At 39.9% G+C, this 11,765-nt stretch overlaps 1 protein-coding gene across 2 annotated transcripts; it reads right to left on the bottom strand.

Moving 5' to 3' along the window:
- Positions 1-514: 514 nt before the first annotated feature.
- Positions 515-11,765, bottom strand: LOC127453775 (G1/S-specific cyclin-E2-like). 2 transcript variants are annotated; one of them, XM_051720467.1, is made up of 11 exons: positions 11,760-11,765; positions 10,772-10,813; positions 10,603-10,675; positions 10,465-10,515; positions 6,855-7,000; positions 6,127-6,262; positions 5,839-5,985; positions 5,464-5,694; positions 2,013-2,124; positions 1,739-1,896; positions 515-1,630 (listed from the first exon to the last, which is right to left on the bottom strand). In XM_051720467.1, the coding sequence occupies exons 2-11, from the start codon at positions 10,783-10,785 to the stop codon at positions 1,523-1,525; spliced, it is 1,176 nt and encodes a 391-aa protein (XP_051576427.1). In that variant the 5' UTR covers positions 10,786-10,813; positions 11,760-11,765; the 3' UTR covers positions 515-1,522. The 2 variants fall into 2 exon arrangements, with proteins under 2 accessions (XP_051576427.1, XP_051576426.1); XM_051720466.1 differs by having other exon boundaries at positions 10,465-10,518.

Genomic DNA, 11,765 nt, shown 5'->3' on the forward strand with positions numbered 1-11,765 from the left:
AATCAGTCAGGCCATTCTCTGTTGACCTCTCAAATCAACAAGGCTTTTTTTTTTTTTTTTGGCTCCATTCTGAGTAAATTCTAGAGACTGTTGTGTGACAAAATCCCAGAAGATCAGCAGTAACAGAAATACTCAAACCAGCCTGTCTAGCACCAACAATCATGCCACGGTCAAAATCACTTATCAAAATTTTCCCCCATTCTGATGGTTGATACGAACATTAACTGAAGCTCCTGACCTGTATCTGCATCATTTTATACATTACACTGCTGCCACACAATTGGTTGATAAGGTAATCACATGAATAAGTATGTGTACAGGTGTGCCTAATAAAGTGCTCAGTGTGTGTATTTTGAGCAGGTAGACAGAGACAAGTCTTAAATGCATGATTTTTACAATCAAACGAGCATAAAACAATTCACTCATTACTTTGGTAAACAGAAGTTTAAATAATCTCATTACCGCACAAGCAAACAAGTTGATTTTCATTTCACTTTTTAATTTCACATTTGGCAATTTTACATTACAGAAACAGTTGGACATTGTTATTTGTACACATACATTTTATGTACAATTCAGTTATTTTACACTGCGTTCTTATACTAACAATGTAGTTTACAGACACTGGCTCAAGTCCAGGAGTAAAAATGTAAACCAAGCTATGCAACACAAAAGGAAGGAATTAATTTATAAATAGAAAAGCACCTCAATTCATTAAATATGCCTTTGGCATTAAGGAAGAAAACTTACAATTCAAATATTACAAGGATATTTAAAATCTATCTAGTGAAATAAATATGCAATTGTATTTGCAAATTTTTAGATTGGTTAAATTAACTTCTGAGGGGGTGGAAATAGTCAAGTCTTTCAGGAATGTCTTTCAACTTATTTATAAAAAAAAAAAAAAAAAAAAAAAAAACAACACACCATCCGCCAATAACCGATTCTGCTCACCATACTGGGTCTTCCTGTAGAACAAGCAAAGTTAGCACCACTAGGTTGGCAGTGTAGACTAAACATACGTTTCACAACACGCACACTCAATAAAATTAAATTGTATTTACATAACATTAACTGTAACATTGATCCATGAAGGAGCAGCATTTGTGTGGAAAACCTCTAAAATGGCAACATAGTCAAAAAAATTTTATACACATTTCAAGTCCAAGAACATTAAACTTCTCTATCTTTACAAAAATGTATAATAATCCATTCCTTGCTGAAAGGCAATTTTGAGTGCTTTAGATACTGCTTGGGAAATCAAACCAGTGGATTTCACAGGTCTGGTCTGAAAGTTGTGTGACCTATAGCATCTCAGCCTCTTTTGATGTTTCCTCATGAAGACCTCCCAAAAACAACCTAATAAAACTCAACCATGGAATGTGTAAAAGTACCGCACACAACTGCCAGTCTCTTTGAGTGTTTTGGGCTGGGAGGTCTTTCTTAAACCTGTATTGGAAGATCTCTGGGCTGAGACTGTATTGAATGAAGACTGGCTCCAGTGTGGTCTCCTGGAAACCCATCAGACATTAACAGGTTTCTCAGTGCTTTTAGGTGGGGTCAATAATCCCCCTACAGCCAAAGGAGACATACGGTCCAAGCTTTCCTGTTGCCGGTCATGCACTTCACCCTGAAAAGCAAAAAAAAAAAAAAAAAAAAAAAAAACCCCGTTTACAAATCTTAAATCTTCGTTAAACATGACTGAGGAGACAAAAAGAGAAAGTAATGGGGAACTAACCAACATAGCCAGGTAGTCCACATGAGTCTGTATGTTGTGATAATTTTCAGCAGTGACCTTCTTGAAGTCCTTCAGCTGCGGTCTGGGCCACTCATGTACTGTCCTAACAAATGGGTTCATCCACCGTACACAACTTGATATGCTGTCCCATGCCAGTCCTGGTAGCAAAAGAAAAAAAATATCACCAATAAGCTGTCAATTTAATATGCCACATTAAAGACTAACTGATTCAACTAAACAAATTAGCAGAGAAGCCACAACCAAGAATGGTTACCTGAAACTTTATGGACTGTTTCAAACGAGGTAAAGTGACAGAATGCTGCAGCAGCGAGGACTCCATATTGGTAATCCAAAGAATTAACATCCAAAATGCAAAGATCCAACAACTGTGAGGGGAGAATTCAGGAGTTAGAAGAGATTTCAGAATCAGAATCAGCTTTATTGCAAAGTATGCTTACACATACAAGGAATTTGTCTTGGTGACAGGAGCTTCCAGTGTAAAACAATACAAACAGCAGCAAGACATAGATAATAATAAAAAATTATTATACACACACGTACAGACACACACACACACACACACACACACACACACACACACATGGGTAGTGCAAATCTAATACAATCTGTTATGTACAGTGCAAACACAAATCTGTTATGTACAGTGCAAATGTTTTTGTTTTATTTCCCCCCCCAGAGGAATCAAATGGCAGAAGAGGTTGGATGTGTTGGATAAATATAAGAAAGACTAAACTGTGTACTGAACATAGTTATTGCTCAATGGGGCAATTTAACGGTTCATGAGATGGATAGCCTGTTCCTGTGCCTGACAGTTCTGGTGCTCAGAGCTCTGAAGCGTCGGCCAGAAGGCAACAGTTCAAAAAGGTAGTGGGCCGGGTGAGTGGGTTCCAGAGTGATTTTTCCAGCCTTTTTCCTCACTCTGGAAGTGTATAGTTCTTGAAGGGGGGGCAGGGGGCAACCAATAATCCTCTCAGCAGTCCGAACTGTCCTTTGTAGTCTTCTGATATCTGATTTCGTAGCTGAACCAAACCAGACAGTTATTGAAGTGCAGAGGACAGACTCAATGACTGCTGAATAAAACTGTATCAGCAGCGCCTGTGGCAGGTTGAACTTCCTCAACTGGCGAAGGAAGTACAACTTCTGCTGGGTCTTTTTCACAATGGAGTCAATGTGGGTCTCCCACTTCAGGTCCTGTGAGATGGTAGTGCCCAGGAACCTGAATGACCCACTGCTGCCACAGTGCTGTTTAGAATGGTAAGGGGGGTCAGTGTTGGGGTGTTTCTCCTAAAGTCCACAATGATCTCCACCGTTTTGAGCTGTTCAACCTCCCTTCTGTATGCAGACTCATCGTCATCTCGGATGAGGCCGATGACAGTGGTGTCATCTGCAAACTTCAGGAGCTTGACAGAGGGGTCCTTGGCGATGCAATCATTGGTGTAGAGGGAGAAGAGTAGTGGGGAGAGCACACATCCCTGGGGGGCACCAGTGCTGATTGTACAGGAGCTAGAAGTTAGTTTCCCATCTCACAAGCTGCTGCCTGTCAATCAGAAAGCTGGTAATCCACTGACAGATAGACATGGGAAGAGAGTTGGTGTAATTTATTCTAGAGTATAGCTGGGATGATGGTGTTGAAAGCTGAACTGAAGTCCACAAAAAGGATCCTTGCATATGTCCCTGGTCTGTCCAGATGTTGCAGGATATGATGCAATCCTATGTTGACTGCATCATCCATAGACCTGTTTGCTCGATAAGCAAATTGAAGGGGATCTAGAAAGGGTCCAGTGATGTTCTTCAGGTGGGCCAACACCAGTCTCTCAAATGATTTCATGACCACAGACATCAGGGAGTCAGGTCTGTAGTCATTAAGTCCTGTGATTTTTGGTTTCTTTGGGACAGGAATAATGATTGAGCGTTTGAAGCAGAATGGGACTTCACACTACTCCAGTGATCTATTGAAGATTTGTGTGAAGATGGGGGCCAACTGGTTAGCACAGGATCAAAGACACGCTGGTGAGACGCCATCTGGGCCCGAAGCCTTCCTCGTCTTTTGCTTCCGAAAGACGCGGCTCACATCATCTTCACAGATCTTAAGTGCAGGTTGAGTAGCAGGAGGGGGGGTTGCAGGAGGTGTTGGTGTGAAGTGAAGGTCAGAGTGGGTGTGGGGTGTGAGATTGGGCCTTTCAAATCTGCAGTAGAACGCATTCAGGTCGTCAGCCAGTTGTTGGTTCCCTACAGGGTTGGGGGTAGGAGTCCTGTAATTTTTGAGTGGTTTCATGCCACTCCACACTGATGCAGGGTCGTTAGCTGAAAACTTGTTTTTCAGCTTCTCAGAGTATCTTCTTTTAGCCACTCTGATTTCCCTGTTCAGTGTGTTCCTGGCCTGATTGTACAAGACTTTATCCCCACCCCTGTAAGCATCCTCTTTGGCCTGACGAAGCTGCCTGAGCGCTGCTGTAAACCACAGTTTGTCATTGTTGAATTTTAGTCCTAGTAGGAATACACACATCCTCACAGAAACTGATATATGATGTCACAGTATCTGTGGGCTCGTCCAGGTCTGTGGCTGCAGCCTCAAAAACACTCCAATCTGTGCAATCAAAGCAGGCTTGTAGTTCCCGCTCTGCTTCATTGGTCCATCTCTTTACAGTCCTTACTACTGGCTTGGTTGATTTTAATTTCTGCCTGTAGATTGGAAGAAGATGAACCAGACAGTGATCAGAGAGTCCCAAAGCTGCTCTAGGGACAGAGCGATATGCATCTTTTATTGTTGTGTAGCAATGATCCAGCATGTTCCTGTCTCTGGTGGGGCATGTGATGTGCTGTTTGTATTTGGGCAGTTCACGTGTAAGATTTGCTTTGTTAAAATCCCCAAGAATAATAATAACTGAGTCCGAGTATTGTTGTTCCATGTCTGTGATTTGATCAGCCAGCTGTTGCAGCGCTGTGTTCACACACGCGTTTGGTGCGATATACACACTCACCAGAATAAACGAGGAAAACTCCCGTGGCGAGTAGAAAGGCTTACAGTTAATAAAGAGCGCTTCCAAATTAGGACAGCACATCCTCTTTAACGTTGTTACATCTGTACACCAACTTTCATTGATATAAAAGCATGTTCCACCGCCTCTCGTTTTCCCCGTTAACTCCGCGATGCGATCCGCTCTGAACAGCTGGAAGCCCGGCAGATGTAACGCGCTGTCCGGAATGGCTTCACTCAGCCAGGTTCCTGTGAAGCACAAGGCAGCAAAGGTTGAAAAGTCCTTGTTTGTGCAGGTGAGGAGATGTAGTTCATCCATTTTGTTAGGAAGAGAGTGGAGATTCGCTAAGTGAATACTCGGCAGCGCTGTTCGAAATCTGCGCCGATGGAGTTTGACCAGCGCATCGGCTCGTCTCCCTCGCCTGCGTCTCTTGAACAGCAGAGCTGCGCCTCCAACTAAAATGTCTAGCAAAACGTCTGAATATTCGAAAACCGGGAAAAGATTGTCTGGTATATGCTGTCGAATGTTCAGCAGTATGTCTCTGTTAAAACTGACTGGAAAAAGATTACTAAACACAGGACAAACAAACAAAAAAGAACTGAGGAGCTGCACACCGATGCAGCCATCCGCGGCGCCATCATGAAAACGTCATGTATTCAGGATAGAATACATAAATTATACTCACTCCTATCTCCTAAAAGCAGGAGATGAAGCAAAGTCTCTCACCTGTGTGATTTGAATGTAGGTTTCCTGAGAGAATTGAGGAATGAGGAAATTGGTGCTATCCTGCAAAGAGTCCACTTGGGCGTAGAGCTTCAACCATGAGATGACGGTCTCAGGGCAGAGGTCCCATTTTAGTGCCTTCAACATGACAAGCTCCTTTGCAAGAATCTCCTCCTCACTGCAGGCCCCATCTGTCACGTAAGCAAACTCTTGGAGCTTTGGAGGGTAAATTTCCTATTTAAAAAAATAAATAAAAAGAAAAAATTGAAGAGGTCACATACATTTATGAATAAGGTTCAACTCTTAAAAATACTGTCATGAAGAAACTTTACTGAAATATCCAAAAGATTCAAACAAAACAAAACCACAGATAACTACCTCAATCTTTGAGGCAATGAAGAGTGACGTTATGCCAATGAGCTGAAGCTGATCCTTGCCAATGTCTTTCTGAGTAAGCATGAAACGGTCAAATATGTCCTGAGCCAAGTAAAACGTCTCCCGATGGAGTGTGTAAACTTCACTGACCTGAACAGAAAGAAAATTTTAAAACATTAGGTCTCAGATAACCCACTAAATACAATGAAAGAAGAATTAAAAATAAAAGTTAGTCAGCTAGCAAGTTAGTGTTGACATCAAGTACATTATCTCCAGGCATGGCATACTGACCTCTATGAGCCAGTCCAGTAGGATAGACCTCATTTTGGGCTGCAGAGCTGGATGTTGCTGGATAAAGCCCTTGTCGTGTACGTACTTCAGCTCCTTGTTCAGCATCTTTATCCACACGTCATCTGAACTCGCCCAACTGTTAAGATAAAACATATTTGAGCCATTAAAAGTACAGAGCAAATACTAAATGCTAAAGAAAACCAAGTTCTAGACATCATAGGCATATTCTGCTTGTGTAACAGAGAACACTTATGAATTACAAATCTTTCCATTACCAACAATCATAGAGCTATTCAGCTTGTAGTCCAAAACCCCAGAAGAGAATTCGCTATGGGTTCCCTCTGGATTTTATAATGGGGTTTTTCAACTTGAGAGAAATAAGGTCTGTGTTAAACATTACTTGACGTTAAGTGAACATTTTGTTCTTCAACTTCAATTACAAGCAGTCACCAGACCTTATTTTTCCTCATAAGATCAAAACCCCATTCTAAAAACACATAGGAAAATCCAAAGGGGGCGAATTAGACTTCCAGGTTTGCCTACAAATTGATATCACAACTAAACAGCTCTATTATGCGACTACTTAAAGAGCAAAACAGGCAAATCATGTTGTCAAGTTACTGACCCTAGAATGATACAGATGAGTGTAATTTGTATATGGAACAGGCTAGGACTATCATCATTTTCATTTAGCTTTCAAATCAGGAGAAATTGTGATCAGTTCGTACCTGAGGGACGGGAGCGGAGAGGGTTTAACAAAGAGATTCTTGAATCGGAAATGCTTAAATCCAGAGATATTACTGGTCTCTTGAAGCTCCTTCTGAGGAGTCTCGATTAAGACACTGGGACCAATATCACCTTCACTACACCGGTTCTAGGGATGTGGAAAAAAAACACAAAACATGTTGACATTAAATTACCTCAGTGAATATGTCTTAACTAAATAACCCCTTAATACGATGATTAAATTCAAGAAGCCTTGCAAAAATGTCTGGAATTAAACTATTTAGTACTTTATATCTTCTATATATTCCCAGATAGCACACGTATATCTCAGAGATGTTGGTATTAGATACTTTCATCTGGATAGCATCACAATCTAATTAGCATCTGCTAAACATCTTAAAAGATCAGATTTACAAACATTTGAAATCATAAATGTTTCAAAGACATCTGCTGAATGTCTTATTGACATCCGAGACATACTTATTGAAAATATAGCTGTATTGCAGATGAGCAATGGGCACATCTGGGTGACGCACGTGTGCTATCAGGGTTATTTGGCATAATGTTCCCTCAGATCTAGTCCCTCATTTTGTTGTATATAGTACATTAGTATAGCATATACAGTTGAAGTCAGAAGTTTACATACACCTTAGCCAAATATATTTAAAAACTCAGTTTTTCACAATTCCTGACATTTAATCGTAGAAAATCATTCCCTGTCTTAGGTCAGCTAGGATCACTACTTTAAGAATGTGAAATGTCAGAATAATAGCAGAAAGTATGATTTATTTCAGCTTTTATTCCTTTCATCACATTCCCAGTGGGTCAGAAGTTTACATACACTTTGTTGTATGTATTTGGTAGCATTGCCTTTAAATTGTTTAACTTGGGTCAAACGTTTTGGGTAGCATTCCACAAGCTTCTCACAATAAGTTGCTGGAATTTTGGCCCATTTCTCCAGACAGAACTGGTGTAACGGAGTCAGGTTTGCACGCCTCCTTGCACGCTTTTTCAGTTCTGCCCACAAATTTTCTATCGGATTGAGGTCAGGACTTTGTGATGGCCACTCCAATACTTTGACTTTGTTGTCTTTAAGCCATTTTACCACAGCTTTGGAGGTATGCATGGGGTCATTGCCCATTTGGAAGACCCATTTGTGACTGAGCTTCAACTTCCTAGCTAATGTCTTGAGATGTTGTTTCAATATATCCACATAATTTTACTTTGTCTTAATGCCATCTATTTGTGAAGTGCACCAGTTCCTCCTGCAGCAAAGCACCCCCACAACATGATGCTGCCACCCCCATGCTTCACGTTGGGATGGTGTTCTTCGGCTTGCAAGCCTCAACCTTTTTCCTCCAAACATAACGATGGTCATTATGGTCAAACACAGTTACATTTTTGTTTCATCAGACCAGAGGACATTTCTCCAAAAAGTAAGATCTTTGTCCCCATGTGCACTTGCAAACTGTAGTCTGTTTTTTTTTTTTTTTTTTTTTGCCAGTTTTGGAGCAGTGGCTTCTTCCTTGCTGAACAGCCTTACAGGTTATGTCAATATATGACTCGTTTTACTGTGGATATAGATACTTGTCTTCCTGTTTCCTCCAGCATCTTCACAAAGTCCTTTACTGTTGTTCTAGGATTGATTTGCACTTTTCGCACCAAACTAAGTTCATCTCTAGGAGACAGAATGCGTCTCCATCCTGAGTGGTATGGTGGCTGCATGGTCCCATGGGGTTTATACTTGCGTACTATTGTTTGTATAGATGAATGTGGTACCTTCAGGCATTTGGAAATTGCTCCCAAGTATGAACCAGACTTGTGGAGGTCCACAAATTTTGGCGGATTTCTTTTGATTTTCTCATGATGTCAAGCAAAGAGGCACCGAGTTTGAAGGTAGGCCTTAAAATACATCCATAGGTATGCCTCTGATTGACTCCAATTAGCCTATTAGAAGCTAATTGCCTAAAGGCTTGACATAATCTTCCAAGCTGCTTAAAGGCAAAGTTAACTTAGTGCATGTAAACGTCTGACCCACTGGAACTGTGATAGTCAATTAAATGTAAAACAATCTGTCTGTAAACAATTGTTGGAAAAATTACTCATGTCATGCACAAAGTAGATGTCCTAAACAACTTTCAAAAATTACAGTTTGCTAATATGAAATCTGTTGAGTAAATGAGTTTTAGGGCGTTTTCACACCCAACTCGTTTGGAGCATTTGTTTCAGAACCTGGTGCGTTTCTTCCCTTAGTTCGGTTTTAGGCATATCTGAACACGGCAGTCGCACTCGGATCCGCTCAAACAATCGGTCTGAGATCACCTGGACGAGGTGGTCTAGGACCGATTGCAAAAGAACTCGGGGGCGGTTTGCTTTTAGTGAGAATGCAAGCTGACCCAAAGGACCTATGAACCAAACAATATCCCTATAAAAACCATGATCTTCAGAGAAGACATCCGTAGGTCAGCTTGTCACTGTAATCCATCATTAAATGCCGATATACAGTAGCCTTTTGGCGACTATGATAGCCATCATTGCACATTTAACACAGGAGCAGTTTTATAATTCCATACAATCTCTTCTCTCTTTCGAATAGTGGCAGAACACAGGTAGGATGGCGTCAGCAACCACGTGGCTTAACTCTGCTGTTTGTGTTTGTGAGCGAACTCTGTGACCGTGAGAACAGGAACTTTTAAAAAGGAAATACTGCAAAAACAACTAATGACGGATAAAAGTAACCATTATGTAAATTTTACAACTCATATCATCCATGTGTCAGATAATGTTTATTTGCAGCGCAACCTGAGAATGGAATGCGCATTCTGTACCATGCGGTGACGTTTTGCATATGACTGACAAACAATACTTGAAAATTTGTAACAGCTGACAAATCTTTACAGGAATATAATTTTAACCGGTATATCAATGGATGTACTAATTCCGGAACAGCACACAAAAACTGTGACCAATAAGGGAACAGTTTGCTCACATGTGACTTTTATGGACACAGTTTTGGTTAATTTTGAAATGGTGCCATGTGAAAACGAACCGAACAAAGACAAAATTGCAACATTGTAACAATTTTAGCCCCTGTTTCGGAACAAATCAAATTAGCTACATGTCTGAAAACACCCTTAATGACTTCAACCTAAGTATGTAAACTTCAGACTTCAACTGTAGTACATGTTGTGTATAGTATACTGTATATAGACCATGTTTAACGTTGCAGCACAATAATTTCCTTTCAGGGATCAATAAAATATTCACTGATCTCTGATAAACCATTTCATACACAAAGAAACTTTAATAACTGTAATAACAGTAACAATAGTAAAGTTCACCGAAAGAATCCTAAACAATTGTCCAGTCAATTAACCAAAGAACATAAGTGATATTTTCACGGGCTGGTGGATAAAGGAAATAAACACGGGAATTTCTGAGCGTGATGTGATGACGCGACGATTAACCCACTGACACCATTAACTGTGCATGATTGAACTACTGCATAATAAACAGAAAACTGCTGAAAAGATATTGAGTCCATAACATGCATGTTTACAAGATTGGTTCATTCATATAGCTTTAAAAGCTCATATTAGAGACGACTCTCACCTTAATTTCAAAGTGTTGTTTTTTAGCTGCTGATGGGATCCTTCTATTGCACTGCTGAAAACAAGAATATGATATAAAATATTTGCTGAAAACTGAAATAGGACAATACGGTTTTTAAAACGATGAACCAATTCTCACCTCGCCTTTTCTTTTCCTCTGAGGTTTTTGTTCTGGTGCGTTTTCATTTCTTTCTTGTAAAGTGTTGCGAGTACTGTAGATATAAATTACAAACACATATGAAAGTTGTCGTTTATTTAGGGCTATCGTTACTCAAGCAACCAGTCTCTTATTTTTAGACAATTCTTACCTGCGTTTTGACATTTTGTAAACAAGTTTTGTGTCTTCTCTCCTGTAAACAAGCAGCACAACGTTAAGCTCATTATACTGTAATAATCTGTAATCCTTCAAATCAAAATAACATCGTTTTGAATAAAAGTTTAAAAAAACTAAAATGCAATAATATAAGCATTTAGGAAACTAACTTGCAATTAAACAAAGCTAAATAAAACTTATGTTCCAACCATTTGGCTAGATATAAGATGGATGACCAGAAATGTACCAGTCCTGTTTAAGACAATAAAAACAAAATACTGCTCAAATCTAAAAATATGAAAGTAATTGCAAAGTCTAAACAGGCAGTACTATTAACATCCATAGTGTGTGTGTGTTTTTTTAAGCAAAACCAGAAGTACATTATCCAGTTCTGTAGGTTTATAAAAGGACAGTCCGCGCCAATTTACATGAAGCGGGAGACTAAAGCTGCCCCCACAAAAAAAAAAAACATCTGACGCGTTAAGAGCACATTAAAACACCAATTTTACAGAAAATACGGCTCAATACACTTCTTATGTGTAGAACACCCAGCACATGTTTTTACAAGATCATTTATTTGCCTATTTCTGAGAGTATAGTACGCAAATACACGTCTACGTATATGCAAAGATCCAATCTGGCGCCTAGCAAAGCTGGCTAACTCTCAGCGACATCTGGCCCTCTGAAGTCATAAATTATATAATTTTTGTACCTCTTGCGACGCTTTTGGAAATATTACTTGCTATTGTCCGCGTAAACAGAGACATTTGACCAAAACAGACGCGTTATAAGGTCTTACAAGGATCTTCTTCTCTAGTCGTAGCTGACTGGCTAAAAGGCAACAAACTTAAGTTTTAAAGCGACAAGCATCATGAAACCACAGTGTAGTTCCTGCTAAACATGGTTGTTACAGAAATATGAAACAGTAAAATTAAAATACTAAATGTTAACGTTAAAAAGAAGAGCCAAGTAAGTGTACTCACCGCAGC

The sequence above is a fragment of the Myxocyprinus asiaticus genome, chromosome 16 (genome assembly GCF_019703515.2).
Source record: "Myxocyprinus asiaticus isolate MX2 ecotype Aquarium Trade chromosome 16, UBuf_Myxa_2, whole genome shotgun sequence".
In the NCBI taxonomy this organism is placed as follows: domain Eukaryota; kingdom Metazoa; phylum Chordata; class Actinopteri; order Cypriniformes; family Catostomidae; genus Myxocyprinus; species Myxocyprinus asiaticus.

Bases quoted from the DNA above. Each gene is read 5' to 3' on its own strand.
- LOC127453775 (XM_051720466.1), bottom strand. The intron at 6,263-6,854 runs GTACGAACTGAT...TTATCTTAACAG, and splicing joins TCTCCGCTCCCGTCCCTCAG to TTGGGCGAGTTCAGATGACG. The intron at 2,125-5,463 runs GTGAGAGACTTT...CTCCCCTCACAG, and splicing joins CCTACATTCAAATCACACAG to TTGTTGGATCTTTGCATTTT.